Source organism: Dendrobates tinctorius, unplaced genomic scaffold (assembly GCF_039654945.1).
Source record: "Dendrobates tinctorius isolate UK_male_01 unplaced genomic scaffold, ASM3965494v1 ptg000211l, whole genome shotgun sequence".
Lineage (NCBI taxonomy): Eukaryota > Metazoa > Chordata > Amphibia > Anura > Dendrobatidae > Dendrobates > Dendrobates tinctorius.
In genome coordinates this window covers 14,191,092-14,208,092 of record NW_027361878.1, presented here as the reverse complement: position 1 = coordinate 14,208,092, position 17,001 = coordinate 14,191,092, and the positions used below count along the sequence as shown (strand labels likewise).

The 17,001-nt window shown below is 47.3% G+C and overlaps 1 protein-coding gene across 2 annotated transcripts in view; it reads left to right on the top strand.

Annotated features, from left to right (window-relative positions):
* LOC141058280 (sorting nexin-15-like) overlaps positions 1-17,001 on the top strand; it is a 59,016-nt gene that overhangs the window by 16,130 nt on the left and 25,885 nt on the right. The window contains exons 4-6 of one of the 2 annotated variants that reach the window (XM_073554467.1): positions 6,289-6,404; positions 6,668-6,848; positions 15,833-15,973. In XM_073554467.1, coding sequence (XP_073410568.1) covers positions 6,289-6,404; positions 6,668-6,848; positions 15,833-15,973 — 438 coding nt within the window. The remainder of the gene's footprint in view (positions 1-6,288; positions 6,405-6,667; positions 6,849-15,832; positions 15,974-17,001) is intronic. The other variant, XM_073554468.1, reaches the window with a different exon arrangement.

Below are 17,001 nucleotides of genomic sequence, written 5' to 3'. Positions count from 1 at the left end.
CATTACAGTATCCATACTCAGGCTTCGGCGGATGCGAGCCTGGGTAGAAGGATTCTCCAAGCAGCAGTGGCGCACCTTTGAACAAAGAGGTGCATGCAGCTTGGATCGGTGAGTCAATCTCCCACCCAGGGACTGCTTTAGGACGTCCCACAGTACCTGTGTCCCCCAAAGAGACGAAGGAGAAACATGGATTTTTGTGAGTACTCACCGTAAAATCCTTTTCTCCGAGACGCTCTTTGGGGGACACAGCACCCACTCTGTTAGCCGGTTGGCTCGTGTTTATTTAATTAATGTGCATTTTTTTTTCGTGAGTGTCAGGGTGGTCCCTTGCCAGACATATTGTTTACTGCATTAAGGCTGATTGTTGTTCTCCTACTGCTTTTGCACTAAACTGGCTTCCGCCCACAATCAGGGCGAGGGTGTATACGGCGGGAGAGGAGCTAACCTTGTGTTGTTTGCCTAGTGTCAGCCTCCAGATGGCGGTAGCATACACCCACAGTACCTGTGTTCCCCAATGAGCGTCTTGGAGAAAAGGATTTTACGGTGAGTACTCACAAAAATCCATGTTTTTTTAATGTTTTCTGGGGCCATGCATACCAGGATGGGGGTGGGGCCAATCATACTAGAATAAGGATGGGGACCAATCATATCAGGATGGGGGTGAGGTCCAGTCATACCAGGATAAGGATGGGGCCATGCATACCAGGATGGGGGTGGGGCCATGCATACTAGGACAAGATGGGGGCCCTGCATACCAGGATAGGGATGAGGGCAATCATTCTTGACAGGATAGAGATGAGGGGGACCATTCCTACCAGGATACGGAAAAGGGGGGCATGCATTCCAGGCTAGGGATGAGGGCCATGCACACCAGGATAGGGTTGAGGGATCCATGCATACCAGGATAGGGATGAGGGATCCATGCATACCAGGATAGGGATGAGGGGGCCATGCATACCAGGATAGGGACGAGGGATCCATGCATACCAGGGTAGGGATGAGGGTCATGTATACCAAGGTAGGGATGAGGGGGCCATGTGTATCAGGATGGGGATGAGGGGACCTTATATACCAGTATAGGGGGATATTAACCTCTTCAAGACCGCCCACAGTAGATAAACGTTGGCGCTTGCTGGGCTTTGTGCAGCGCCGACGTTTATCTACTGTCGGCGGTTTTGTGCCCCCCGGGACCCCCACATACCTTACAACGCGGGGATCCCGGTGCGCAATGCATGCTGGGACCCCCGACGTCATCGAGACCTGATTGGTTCAGGTCCCGATGACGTCAGCGTCACAGCAGCCAATGGGAGCGATCGCTGGGAAAGCTGCTTGTTTCCCGGCGATCTCCCTCATTGTAACGCGGCTTCTCCCTCTGATCTAACACTGACAGCTGATCAGAGGTGAAGCAGCGTTATTGTGTGACTAGATCGCTGCCTGGCACAGCTGATCGCTGCCTGGCACAGCTGTGCCAGGCAGCGATCTTGTCACACAGTAACGCTGCTTCTCCTCTGATCTCACACTGACAGATGATCAGAGGTGAAGTGGCGTTACTATGAGTCAGATCGCAGGGCAGCGATATTGTGGCAAAAATAAAAAAAAAAAGTAAAAAAAAAAAAATGCTAGGGTTAGGGCTAGGGTTAGGGTTAGGGCTAGGGCTGGGATTAAGGTTATGGGTGTGTTGGTGTTAGGTTTGTGGTTAGGGTTATGGTTAGGGCTGAGATTAGGGTTAGGGGTGTGTTGGGGTTAGGGTTGGAATTAGAATTGGGGGTTTCCACTGCTTAGGTACATCAGGGGCTCTGTAAATGCAATATGACACCCGCAGACCATTCCATCAAAGTCTGCATTTCAGAACGTCACTACTTCCCTTCCGAGCCCCACCGTGTGCCCAAACAGTAGTTTTCTCCCACATATGGGGTACCAGCGTACTCAGGACTCAGGACAAATTGGACAACAACTCTTGGGGTCCAATTTCTCCCGTTACCCTTGTGAAAATAAAAATTGGGGGCTAAAAGATCATTTTTGTGGAAAAAAAATGATTTTTTTATTTTCACGCCTCTACATTATAAACTTTACTGAAACACTTGGGGGTTCAAAGTGCTCACCACACATCTATATAAGTTCCTTGGGGGGGTCTAGTTTCCAAAATGGGGTCACTTGTGGGGGGTTTCCACTGTTTAGGTACATCAGGGGCTCTGCAAACGCGACATGACACCCACAGACCATTCCATCAAAGTCTGCACTTCAGAACGTCACTACTTCCCTTCCGAGCCCCACCGTGTGCCCAAACAGTAGTTTTCTCCAACATATGGCGTACCAGCGTACTCAGGACAAATTGGACAACAACTCTTAGGGTCCAATTTCTCCTGTTACCCTTGTGAAAATAAAAATTGGGGGCTAAAAGATCATTTTTGTGGAAAAAAAAATGATTTTTTTTATTTTCACGCCTCTACATTATAAACTTTACTGAAACACTTGAGGGTTCAAAGTGCTCACCACACATCTAGATAAGTTCCTTGGGGGGGTCTAGTTTCCAAAATGGGGTCACTTGTGTGGGGTTTCCACTGTTTAGGTACATCAGGGGCTCTGCAAACGCGACATGACACCCACAGACCATTCCATCAAAGTCTGCATTTCAGAACGTCACTACTTCCTTTCCGAGCCCCACCGTGTGCCCAAACAGTAGTTTTCTCCAACATATGGCGTACCAGCGTACTCAGGACAAATTGGACAACAACTCTTAGGGTCCAATTTCTCCTGTTACCCTTGTGAAAATAAAAATTGGGGGCTAAAAGATAATTTTTGTGGAAAAAAAATGATTTTTTTTTATTTTCACGGCTCTACATTATAAACTTTAGTGAAACACTTGGGGGTTCAAAGTGCTCACCACACATCTAGATAAGTCCCTTGGGGGGGTCTAATTTCCAAAATGGGGTCACTTGTGGGGGGTTTCCACTGTTTAGGTACATCAGGGGCTCTCCAAATGCGACATGGCATCCGATCTCAATTCCAGCCAATTCTGCATTGAAAAAGTCAAACGGCACTCCTTCCGTTCTGAGCTCTGCCGTGTGCTCAAACAGTGGTTTAGCCCCACATACGGGGTATTGGCGTATTCGGGAGAAATTGCACAAAAAATTTAGTGGTTCATTTTCTCTTTTTACACTTGTGAAATTAAAAAAAAATGGTTTTGAAGTAAAATGTTTGTGAAAAAAAGTTAAATGTTTATTTTTTCCTTCCATATTCCATTCATTCATGTGAAGCACCTGAAGGGTTAATAAACTTCTTGAATGTGGTTTTGAGTACATTGAGAGGTGCAGTTTTTAGAATGGTGTCAATTTTGGGTATTTTCTGTCATATTGACCCCCCAAACTCACTTCAAATGTGAGGTGGTCCCTAAAAAAAATGGTGTTGCAAATTTTGTTGTAAAAATGAGAAATCGCTGGTCAACTTTTAACCCTTATAACTTCCTAAAAAAGAAAAAATTATGTTTCCAAAATTGTGCAGATGTAAAGTAGACATGTGGGAAATGTTATTTATTAACTATTTTTTGCGATATCACTCTCTGATTTAAGGGCATAAAAATTAAAAGTTTGAAAATTGCAAAATTTTCTAAATTTTTGCCAAATTTTGATTTTTTTAACAAATAAGTGTAGAACATATCTAAAAATTTTTACCACCATCATGAAGTACAATATGTCATGAGAAAACAATGTCAGAATCAGTAGGATCCGTTGAAGCGTTCTAGAGTTATGACCTCATAAAGTGACACTGGTCAGAATTGAAAAAATTGGCCCGGTCACGAAGGCAAAAACAGGCTCGGGTGCGAAGGGGTTAAGTACAGAAATGACCACATTTTTTGCTTCAATTTTTTTTTTTCCCCTATTTTCCTCCTCTAAAACCTAGGTGCATCTTATAGTCTGAATAATACGGCATTTGCTAATATTCTCTACTACATATTGGGATAGGATCTTGGAAAGGGGAATACTCCTTTTAAGTCTAGAGCGTTGGAGACATCCTAGCGGAAGCAGCCTGAAGCATGAGCGTGCCGCTTCTTTTAACCACTTCAGGGTTTTATGGGGTTTCTTTTCAGATGGATTCTGTCTGTAATCCTCCTGAAATAGCCACCATTTGTGTACATGGCCATAGTGAGAAATCTCCGTTCATTAAAGGGGTTTCCAGTTTATGAAAGCTCCAATTCTGTGGTTGCAGTTTGTAGTACAAAAAAAACCCAAAACTTCTTTACTCATCCTCCGCAGATCCATCGTTGAGTCTCTGTCGATGTTTTTCGCGTTGACAGAGCTGCAGCCAATCACTGAGTTCAGCAGTTCTACCCACGCACACTGCACAAATCACTAAGGTCACTGATTGGCTGCAGTGCTGTTGACAGTACGTCAGAGCTGCAGATGAACAGCAGAGGCCAGTGGAGACTCAGGCTAAGTGCACACGTACCGGAACTCTCGCGCAAATTACCGCGAGAATTCCGGATTTCCAGTCCGCGGGAAAATCGCATTTTAAATTCCCGCGATTTTCCCGCGGAAAAACTAGCATTTTGCAAGCGTATTTAGCTTGCAAAATGCTAGCGTTCTCCAAGCGATCTGTAACATCGCTTGGAGAACTGATTGACAGGTTGGTCACACTCGTCAAACACAGTGTTTGATGAGTGTGACCAACTTTTTACTACTGAGGCCGCCTATGCAGCATCAGTAATAAAAGATAGAATGTAAAAAAAAAAATAAAAAATGGTGTTATTCTTACCTTCCGACGTCCCGCGCAGGCGTTCCCAGTAATCCTTTGCGAAAATGCCCGCGATGACGTCAGTTTTCGCGGGATCGCGACGTCTCGCGGTAATTCGCGATGACCGCGAGACTTCGCGATACTGCGAGAACGGACGTCATCGCGGGCATTTTCGCAAAGGATTACTGGGAACGAAAGCGTGAAGAGAAGCGGGAAGACTGCGCGGGACGTCGGAGGGTGAGAATAACTATATTTTTTATTTTTAAATTCTATTTTTTACAGGGATATGGTACCCAAAGCCCGGAGGACAGTCTCCTCTCCTCCGGACCGTGGGTACCATCCGCAATTGTTCTGCTTACTTTCCGCATTGTGTGCACAGCCACATGTGGGAAGTAAGCGGAACAATGCATTCCTATGGGTGCGGGATCGCCGCGATTCCGCAAATTAATGAGCATGCTGCGGTTTTTACCGCGAAGCGATTCCGCCGCGGTAAAAACCGCAGCATTAGCACAGCATTGCGGAATCCCATAGGAATGCATTGGATGCTTATTTTTCGCGGCAAAATCGCGCGGTTAAAACCGCCGCGGAAACGCGAAAAAAGCGCCACGTGTGAACTCAGCCTCAGTGTTGAAAAGACAAGCGTAGAAATTCTTGCTACAAGTGTGGTTTATTGTGATTCAGCATCAAGCAAAGGACAAATATCTGTCCAACGTTTCGACCAACTGGGGTTCTTTCTCAAGGACCTCTGTATGTGTATTTGCTGGGTGTATAGGGTTGTGTGCAGCCATAGGTGTAGTTGTGAAGGTGGATCTTTCCTTTACATTGATCCACTTTCCTAATAGACTGAGATTTTAAACCTACAATTTCTAGCCAATTTTCTCGCAAGTCTCTCAAATTCTACCTTTATTCTTCTGAGCATGCAATTGTATACACATTGCATACATGGTACAAGAGCTCCATTTTTCAGCTGTCGTGCTCCTAATCCCTTCATTTTTACAATTTTCACAGGAGTTACAGATCACTTGTCACATGAAAATCCCATGAAATCATTTAAAAAGAACTAATTTCATTTTTTATTATAATTTTGTCCCGCATGGAAAATTCTGAATAATATGGAAGTCACTTTACTAGGAAATTTCTTTTCATTTTTTGTAGAAAAAAATTGCATGTACGTGGCTTTCACACCCTTGATTGTCCAGAATTTGCCTCCCTTATGTCAGACCGTACTCATTTGAGTACAGATGATGACAGTGATGAGTCAGCGCCTGTCTCCTCCTCTGAGTATCCTGCTTATCAGAACAATCTCCTGCAGCAGTTTATCCTAAGCGTTAGGAAGACACAGCTGCTGACACTATCACTGCCATCATCTGTACTCCAAATGACTGCTTTCTGGTAGCCATGCAGCTGAACGCAAGCTTATAGCCTGGGGAAAAGAGGGGGTTTGGTACCGCTTAAATGCAATTTAAGTTGATTTGCAAACTTTCATAAACTTTGTGATAAACTAATACATATACTTTTGTGTGTGACATGATTTACTTTGGCGTTCACGTATTCCAGGACGTTTCGAGGCTCCAGTTATAGAGGAACGAAGGCAAGCTGCAGAAGACATGCTGAGGTTCACAGTGAACATCGTAGCCCTTAACAATAGTCCTCAACTAAAGGAGTTCTTCAGGGTAAGATGTATAAATAAATATAGCTTAAAGGGGTCATCCAGCGCAACTCAGCTGTGCATCGGAGATGAGCGGTGCCACCATTACAATCCCACACATCTGCCATGCCTGATACATGCTGATCATGCTCGTGTCTTGGCAGGTAAATGTGGTCATAATGTTATTGGCACCGCTCGCTTCCAATGCAAAAGTCAGCGGTGCCCTTTAATTCAGGAGTGGCAATTTTTGCTAACTATTTGTATGGTGTTGTGTTGTCCTGTCACCAGACAGGAGAAGTTACACTGCGATCGGATGGCCCGGACTCTGCAGATACAGTGGTGCTGCCTCCGCCTTTAATCCCAGAACCAGTCAGGAGCTCTTCTACAGAGTTAAAAGAAGAGGTGGATGGCTCTGATGAGACGGAGACACTAGTGCTGCCTGAAGTCCAGGATACCATCAGTAGCAGCGGTAAGTGTGTGATATTGGCGGGTGTAGGATGGGTCATCCATATCAGATCGGTGAGGGTCCGACATCTGGCACCCACACTGATGAATCGCTCGCAGCTATGACTTCAGACAGATGTGAAAGGAGCAGCACTCTTCACATTCATTCATTCATTCATTCATTGTGTAGCGGCCACTATCAGGTACTTAGAACGGTTCTAAGGATGAGCGGACCCGCAGAAGTTCTGGTACCAGAACTTTATCCAAACGTGAACATGAAACTCTACCCCATTGGCATGTATGGGGACCCTAACTTCAAAGCTGGAAAATGTTCTCCAGGTCTCTTGCGCTGTCTCTCTCTCTGTGTCTGTCTTTCTATCTCTCTCTGTCTGCTTCTCTCCGTGTCTCTGTCTTTCTGTCTCTCTTTCTCTGTCTCCATCGATGTCTGTTTCTCTCTCTGTCCCTTTCTTTCTCTGTCTCTCTCTTTGTGTCTGTGTCTCTGCTTTTCTATCTGTCTCTCTCTATTTCTCTCTGCTTCTCTCTATGTCGCTGTCTTTCTATCTCTGTGTCTCTCTCTGTGTCTGTCTGCTTCTCTCTGTGTCTCTGCTTCTCTGTCTCTCTATCTGTCTGCTTCACTCTGTGTCTGTCTTTTTAACTCTCTGTCTCAGCACCGGACACTAAGTGTTTAGTACAAACCCTGAACTTTTAAGTTCAGGTCCTCTCCTCTTAATCAGATCCTATTTAACACCTTTCTGACCCCTTTCTGACATTTAACATACTATCCCGTCCATATGCCCTCGGCCTTAATGACCATAGACGGGATAGTACGTCATACGCGATCAGCCGCGCTCACGGGGGGAGCGCGGCTGATCGCGGCCGAGTGTCAGCTGATTCTCACAGCTGACACTCGGCACTAAGTGCCAGGAGCAGTCGTGGACCGCTCCCGACTAGAGTTGAGCGTCTTTGGTCGGATCGGGTTTCGTGAAACCCGAATTAAACAAAATTTGTTTCGGATGAAACTGGTCCGACTAGGGCAAAAAAAGTCGGAATTTTGTCTGAAACCCGACCCCAATGCAAGTCAATGGGGAATAAAAGTCGGCATTGAGTAGATGAATGTCATCCGCTCAATGCCGACTTTTATTTCCCATTGACTTGCATTGTGATGGGTTTCAGACGAAACTCCGACTTTTTTTGCCCTAGTCGGACCAGTTTCATCCGAAACAAATTTTGTTTCATCTGGGTTTCACGAAACCCGATCCGACCAAAGTCGCTCAACTCTACTCCCAACACTTTAACCCCCGGAACACTGCGATCAAACATGATTGCAACGTTCCAAGAGCAGGCAGAGGGGCTGTCAGCTCTGAAAGCCCCTCTGCCTTTGGATCAGAGACCCCGCGGCATGAAGCGGGGTCTAAATCGCTGCCATAGAGAACCGATATCGTCATGACGACATCCGGGTCTCCAGGCCTGAGAGACTTCCTGTCATGCGCAGTGCAAGGTTTGTGGTTAGGATTATGGTTGGGATTGGGGTTAGGGGTGTGTTGGGGTTGGAGTTAGAATTGGGGGGTTTCCACTGTTTAGGCACATCAGGTGCTCTCCAAACGCGACATGGCATCTGATCTCAATTCCAGCTAATTTTGCATTGAAAAGTCAAACAGCACTCCCTCCCTCCCGAGCTCTGCCATGCGCCCAAACAGTGGTTTACCTGCATATATGGGGTATCTGCGTACTCAGGACAAATTGTACAACAGTATTTGGGGTCTAATTTCTCCTGTTACCCTTGGTAAAATAAAAAAAAATTGGATCTGAAGTAAATTTTTTGTGAAAACAAGTTAAATGTTCATTACTCTGTCGCCTAATTGGGGGACACAGAACCGTGGGTGTTATGCTGCTGGCCACTAGGAGGCGACACTATGCATAATCTGAAAAAGATTAACTTTGGCTCCTCCTCTGCAGTATACACCCCTGGACGGCGTCAGCCTTCTCCAGTTTTTGCTTAGTGTCGCAAGGAGGCACACCTACGATTTTTTTTTTTTTTTTTTACTCCGTTTTTTCCTTGATTTTTTTTCAACAGATTACAGATGAAGAAAAGCGTGTCTCCAGCGAGACTCCCGGCATGGCTCTCTCCTCGGTCCCCTATTAAGGGGTACCCGGTTGAGGTCGAGATGGCTCTTCCCCATGTCGCTCCTTCCCCAGTCCCTCGGGTACTGGTTCGAAGTCGAGAACCCCCCCTCCTTCCCCAGTTCCCTTGGGCTCTGGGTTGAGGTCGAGGATAGGATGAAGCCCCCTGATGGTGACAGCAGCACCCTCCCTAATCCCCCTCTGGGGGCATTAGGTTGAGACACCGCAGGTAGGGCCTGTACCAGGCACCATTCGGCTACTTACAAGTCCAGGGACCCCAGCCCAGCTGCCGGCTCCTGTTGGGACTGAGGGAGGTGCAGGCAGGCATGGCACTTGTCAGAGACAGGGCTCCCTGCGCCCCTGTCTCTGCGGCAGCACCAGCTGCATAGCGCCTCAAAGGGACCCCCCACAGGGCCCAGGTTGCGCTCATGACCCCACCGCTAGCCTACCATTCAATCCGGGGGGGTCTGGTTTGAATCCGACCCCCCCCCCCCCACCCGGACAACCGTGCTGTCTTGGAGCCCTTCTGGGCATGAGGTATCAAATTTAGGCCGCGGCTTCGGCCTAGCCGAAGTCTCCGCCTTATTCCCGACCCGCCCCCTGGATGATGAAAATGACACTCTGCAGTGTCATAGAAGGGGCGGATCGAGTCAGGAAGGGCACGCTTTTGCATAGCTCCGCGCGCCCTTTTCAGCTCTCCGCCCTCTTCCCCCTCCACCTCAGAATTCCGGTGGCTATCTTGCTGAAGCTGAAGGCAGCACAGCGGTCTCTGGGGGGCACAGGACTGGGATTTATTGGCGCTGGACCTAGGGGGCGCACCGGTGGGGTAAGATCACAGCTGGGTTCTCTGTACTCAGCTGTGAGTTCATATAACCTATAACGCTCCCCTATTCCTTTTCCTCTGCGTAGATACCCCTGTAGGGCCTTTGCTAATCAGCCTCTAGGCACTGTCGGGCTGAAGGAAAAGGACCAGACAAGACTGCTTTTATGCAGTCTGCACAGCCTGCAAGGCCACTCTCCCCAGCGGCAGCACGTACCCGCATTGCCGGGACTGTACCCAAAACACAGGATCAGAACCCCAAGAAGTCCCTACCAACGCTTCTGCGACCACTACTGCGCCGGAATGGACGACTCAGATGTCGCAGTCTATGACACAGTCTATAGATAACCTGACCTCCACACTACTGCAGGCTCTGCAGGGTCATGTCTCGGCTATGAACGTTACCCAGCAAAGGGACATCCGGTCTCAGGGACAGGCCGCTTCTGACAGTTTGAGACGTAAGCAGACCCACAGGTCACGTTCATCTGCGTCCTCACATAGCACTAGGTCGTCCCCCTCCAGGGAGAGACACAGTGGCTCCAGGTCACCGAGACTGTCCCCTGATAAAGACAATGCGGATCTCCACAACGATCCCAGACCACAGAACACCTCCACTCTAGTTCGCCCGCTAGGGAGCTCCTTAGCGATGCGCAAGACTCAGAGGGCATATGTGACTCTAAATCAGATAATGAAACAGAGAATACTCTGGTCCCTTGTCCCCCTAGCAATACGGCGCTAGTTGACGATATAATATCTTCCATCCTTCGGGTGCTGGACATTTCTGATCCAACCCCGGAAGCACCAGAACACAAGATTTCCTTCGAGAGTGTTCAGAAACCATCTAAGGTCTTCCCTAATCACCCGGAATGTCAAAAAATACTTTCTAAGCATTTTTCGCAGCCTGAGAAAAAATTCGCCAAACACAAATACTTGGAAGCAAAGTACCCCTTCCCACAGAAGGACACTAAGGATTGGACAGATCCGCCTGAATTGGACCCCCCAGTCTCTAGGCTGGCAGCACAAACACTTCTCTCACTGCTGGACAGCTCAACCCTCAAGGACACAGCAGACAGACAGGTAGAACGCATGGCTCTTTCAATCTTCGAAGCGGCAGGTCCCTCTCTGGCTCCCGCATTTGCTTCAGTTTGGGCAGCCAAGGCCATTATGGCCTGGGCTAATCTATTGCAACAGGGCCTCCAAGCTTTAAATCCTCAGCTGGCGGACCAGGCGGTGCAAATTGCAGTAGTGGCAGATTACATGGTCCATGCAGCGTTGGATTCTGAAAGAGGGGTAGCGGGAATAGCATCAAACGCCATCACTATCCGGCGTATTCTCTGGCTGAGAGAATGGAAGGCGGATGCGGCCTCAAAAAAGTCCCTAACAAATCTCCCGTACTTCAGTGGACGTCTTTTTGGTGAAAAGCTGGATACAATGATATCCAATGCTACCGGGGGTAAAAGTGCTTCTCTCCCTCAACTAAAACCAAAATGCACGTTTAAAAGACGTAATCAATCTCGTTTCCAATCGTTTCGGAATTCTTCAGGCTGGTCCGTCTTGCGCCCAGCACAAAATCGTAACCGCTCCACCTGCAGAGACAACACACGGGCGGCACAGAGGCCGGACAGGAACTGGCAGTCAAAAGCAAGCCAGGCAAAATCCAAAGGAGGAAAAGCTCAGACTTTCCCCTCATCATGACTCATGCCCTCCGGAAGACACCCCACTTGTGGGCAGACGACTGCTACTCTTTCAGCAGGCCTGGCTGCCTATTACAGAAGACAAGTGGGTCAAGGAAATAGTGTCTTCAGGATACAAGATCGAGTTTACTACCAGCCCACCGCACAGGTTCTTTCTCTCCGTTCCTCCATAGCCTCCACTCAAAGCTCGACCCTTCCATCAAGCGGTTTCTTCCCTCCTGCAAGCAGGAGTCATAGTATCGGTTCCAGCAGACGAGCGCTTCCGAGGGTTCTACTCCAATCTGTTCGTGGTGCCCAAGAAGGGAGGCAGCGTCCGATCCATACTAGACCTCAAGCAACTCAACAGGTATGTTAGAGTTCGTCACTTTCGCATGGAATCCCTCCGGTCAATCGTTGCGTCCATGGAAAAAGGAGAATATCTCGCCTCCATAGACACACAGGACGCATACCTGCATATACCGATTGCTCCCGCCCATCAGAGATTTCTCAGATTCGCACTCAACCAAGACCATTACCAGTTTGTGGCCCTCCCATTCGGTCTCGCCACGGCTCCCAGAACATTTACAAAGGTCATGGCAGCCACCATGGACGTTCTACACTCCAGAGGCATAGTAGTCGTTCCATACCTGAACGACCTTCTCGTCAAGGCCCCCACCTTCAAGGACTGCGAGGTCAACGTCTCAATCACAATCGACACTGAGTTGCCTGGGATGGTTAGTCAATTTACAGAAGTCCTCGACTACCCAGAGTCAGTCTCTGGCCTTCCTGGGGCTGCTATTCGACACCTCCTGGGGTCTGGTGATCCTCCCCAGGGACAAGGCACTGGCCCTCCGTTTAGGAGTTTGCACTCTCCTCCGCAAGTCCCCCCGATCTCTCCGGTATGCCATGAGAGTACTTGGCAGGATGACAGCAGCAATGGAGGCGGTACCATTTGCCCAGTTTCACCTCAGACCCCTTCAACTGGCCATCCTCAAGTCCTGGGACAGGAATCCGTTCTCCCTCGACAGGGAGTTCCGGTTATCATCGAAAACCCAGGAGGTCCCTGCACTGGTGGCTCAAGCCAACCTCGCTTGCAAGGGGAAAATCCTTTCTCTCCGGTTAATGGAAGGTTTTGACCACCGACGCAAGCCTTACGGGTTGGGGCGCGGTGCACCTACATCACAGAGCACAAGGCAAGTGGTCACCAATGGAAGCGAACATGCCCATCAACATCCTGGAAATTCGGGCCATCTTCCTGGCATTGAAAGCCTTTCATCACTTGCTAGCAGACTCTCATATCAGAGTACAGTCGGACAATGCCACAGCGGTGGCATACGTGAACCATCAAGGCGGGACCCACAGCATCCAGGCGATGAACGAAGTAACACGTATCCTACACTGGGCGGAGGATGCGAGGTCGGTACTCTCTGCGGTCCACATTCCGGGTGTGGACAACTGGGAAGCCGACTATCTCAGCAGACAAGGAATGGACTCGGGGGAGTGGTCTCTCCATCCCGAAGATTTTCGTCAGATCTGCCATCGCTGGGGGACCCCGGACGTGGATCTGATGGCATCCCATCTCAATGCCAAGGTTCCCAATTTCATGGCCAGGACGCGCGGTCGCTCGGAGCAGATGCCCTGGTTCAGGACTGGACCCAATTCCAGCTTCTGTACATTTTTCCACTCCTCCCTCTGATCTCCAGAGTCCTGAGCAAGATCAAGCAAGAGGGAGTTCCCACCATCCTGATCGCTCCAGACTGGCCCAGGCGTACATGGTACGCCGACGTCTTGCAACTCACAGCAGACGCTCCCTGGCGTCTCCCCACACGTCCCGACCTTCTGTCACAAGGCCCGTTCTTCCACCAGAACTCAGGGGCTCTCAATTTGACGGCATGGCCATTGAGACCTGGGTTTTGACCCAAGCAGGTTTTTCACCGGACGTCATTAAAACCATGATCAGGGCTCGAAAGCCAGCTTCAGCCAGGATTTACTATCATACCTGGAAGGCTTTCTTCACATGGTGCGAATCTCGCGGACAGGTCCCACTTCCATACTCTCTTCCAAAGGTCCTCGGTTTCCTTCAGTCAGGCCTGGACGCCAGGCTATCCCTGGGCTCGCTTAAGAGCCAGGTGTCAGCACTTTCAGTGCTCTTTCAGAGGCGTATTGCTAACAAGCCGCAAGTGAGGACTTTTCTCCAATGGGTTTCCCGATTGGTTCCCCCCTACAAACATCCATTGGAGACGTGGGACCTCAACCTGGTCTTGACAGCATTGCAGACACCTCCTTTCGAACCCCTTAAGGAAGTCTCACTCCGCCTTCTGTCACAGAAGGTGGTTTTTCTGGTGGCAATCACCTCGCTACGCAGGGTGTCCGAACTTTCAGCACTTTCCTGCAGACAACCCTTTCTGGTTTTCCATCAGGACAAGGTGGTTCTCCATACTGTCCCATCCTTCCTTCCGAAGGTTGTGTCCAGCTTCCACCTCAATGAGGAAATCTCACTACCATCTCTTTGCCCGGTTCCTGTTCATAGTGTGGAGAAGGCTCTGCATACGCTTGACCTTGTCAGGGCATTGCGTATTTACGTGTCTAGGACTGCTCCCTTCCGGAAGTCTGATTCACTTTTCCTTCTTCCAGAATGCATTCACAAGGGCCTGCCGGCTTCCAAAGCCACCCTTGCTAGGTGGATCAAGTCCACCATACAAGAGGCTTACCGCCTTGTCAATTCTCCTCTTCCGGCCGGTATCACGGCACACTCTACGCGGGCGGTAGGGGCCTCTTGGGCCATTCGGCATCAAGCCTCGGCACATCAAGTGTATAAGGCAGCCACTTGGACTAGCCTGCACACATTTACAAAACAATACAGAGTGCATACCCAGTCCTCAGCGGATGCGAGCCTGGGTAGACGGGTCCTGCAGGCAGCAGTACCCGAAATCTAGGGGACTGTCAGCACAATATTCGTCCACTGCTTCCCACCCAGGGACTGCTTTGGGACGTCCCACGGTTCTGTGTCCCCCAATTAGGCGACAGAGTAAAGGAGATTTTTGTGTACTCACCGTAAAATCTTTCTCTTAGCCTTTAATTGGGGGACATCTCCCACCCTGTTGCCCTTGCGGGCCGTTGTTACGGTTGGGTTCTCATATTGCTTGAGCTCGTTTATAGTAGTCTTCTTACAGGCATGGTTATGTTTCTGGTATATTCCTCCTAATGCTTTTGCACAAAACTGGAGAAGGCTGACGCCGTCCAGGGGTGTATACTGCAGAGGAGGAGCCAAAGTTAATCTTTTTCAGATTATGCATAGTGTCGCCTCCTAGTGGACAGCAGCATAACACCCACAGTTCTGTGTCCCCCAATTAAAGGCTAAGAGAAAGAGATTTTACGGTGAGTACACAAAAATCTCCTTTTTTTTCAAACATTCCAAAAATTCCTGTGATGCACCTGAAGGGTTAATAAACTTATTGAATGTGGTTTTGAGCACCTTGAGAGGTGCAGTTTTTTTATGGTGTCACTTTTGGGTATTTTCTTTCATATAGACCCCTCAAAGTGACTTCAAATGTGAGGTGGTCCCTAAAAAAAAAAAATGGTTTTGTAAATTTTCTTGTAAAAATGAGAAATCGCTGGTTAACTCTTAACCCTTATAACTTCTTAACAAAAAAAAATTTGGTTCCAAAATTTTGCTGATGTAAAGTAGACTTGTGGGAAATGTTACTTATTAAGTATTTTGTGTGACACATCTCTGTGCTTTAAGGGCATGAAAATTCAGAAGTTGTAAAATGGCAATATTTTCGCCAAATTTCTGTTTTTTCATGAATAAACACAAGTCATGTCACAGAAATGTTACCACTATCATGAAGTACAATATGTCACGAGAAAACAATGTCAGAATCAGCGGGATCCGTGGAAGCGTTCCAGAGTTATTGCCTCATCATAAAGGGACAATGGTCAGAATTGTAAAAATTGGCCCAATCATTAACGTGCAAACCACCCTTGGGGGTAAAGGGGATAAGAGATGGGTCCTCAATACTGTATGTCCGGAAAATTGCTTTAATTGTTTCTTATCACTGCATAAAGCCAGCCCTGGACGTGTAGTGCAGCCACTGGTGCCGGGCTGGTAACAGTACAGTCGTTAGAGTAGTATTTAGTAACGAGCAGTATGAAAAGCAAATTGATTCAAATATTAGAAACTTTGTATAACTTTTCATTAAACTTTTATTTGCTGAAACTTTAATACACTTTTAAGATATTGATCCTTTCTCTACTTTGGGTAACAGATGTGGGTCCTGAATTAGGGACTCTAATAACTCTGTCATACTAGGGTCTATCAAAATGGATTTTTTTGAAAACTCAAACTTCCTGATAATGTAGAGGGGATTTTTGTATTTTACTTATTTTTCGCAGAACCAAGTCATATTGATTTACTGTTTGATCTCGGTGAAGACCTATGCCAAACATTGGAGGAAGACCCTGCAAATCCTGCTCCAGCTCCAAAACCCTTGGATCCCAATGACTTAGCGCTTTTTGACCCTTGCTATGCTGAAGGTACACATGTCCTCTTCCTATTACTGTTATCATTGTTATCTGCTCTGCTTGGTATGCTAAACTTGTAATTTCTGCCATTTTTTAGCTCGCTCTTTTATTATCTGGAGTTTCTAGCCAGTTTTAGTCTATTACATAATAGGATATTGGAAGGGAGAGACGGCATCCTGGAATACACGAGTCAAAACTGCGTAACCCGGGGTCTGAGAATGAATGAAGATTTCAGACTGGGGGCTCGTCCAAATATCATTAATTTTCTCGGATAGAAAAAAAAAAGTTTCTCCATATTTTCCAATATAAAAGTCTATGAAAAAATTTTACGTTGCCAGTTTTCATCTGACACTCGGATCAATATCAGACATGTTTGTGCGGGCCTTAAAAAATCACGACCATGTGGACGGCTCCATTCATTATTGTAGGAACTAGTGCTATTTGTAATAAAAAGACATGTACTCAAAAATCGGACGTGTGAATGAGCCCGAAAACTCAGGATGCCATTGCATAAAGGAGCGTCATCAGCGACTGTATGCGTCACACAGCACAATGCCTGAGAGCCACCGGCTCCGAGCCCTGATGTAATTTTATATTTAGCTCACTGACTCTATCAACATAAGCATTCAATTATAACAGATGCAGGTAAATTGTATTTTAACCCCTTAGTGACAGAGCCATTTTACAGCTAAATGACCAGGCCAATTTTTACAATTCTGACCACTGTCACTTTATGAGGTTATAACTCTGGAACGCTTTAACGGATCCTGCTGATTCTGAGATTTTTTCGTGACTGACATATTGTGCTTCATGATAGTGGTAAAACTTCTTCGATATGACGTGTGTTTATTTATGAAAAAAAAGGAAATATGGCGAAAAATTTTCAATTTTAAAACTTTAAATTTTTATGCCCTTAAATCAGAGAGATGTGTCACATAAATTTCTTAATAAATAACATTTCCCACATGTCTACTTTACATCTGCACAATTTTGGAAACAAAATTTTTTTTTGTTAGGAAGTTATAAGGGTTAAAATTTGA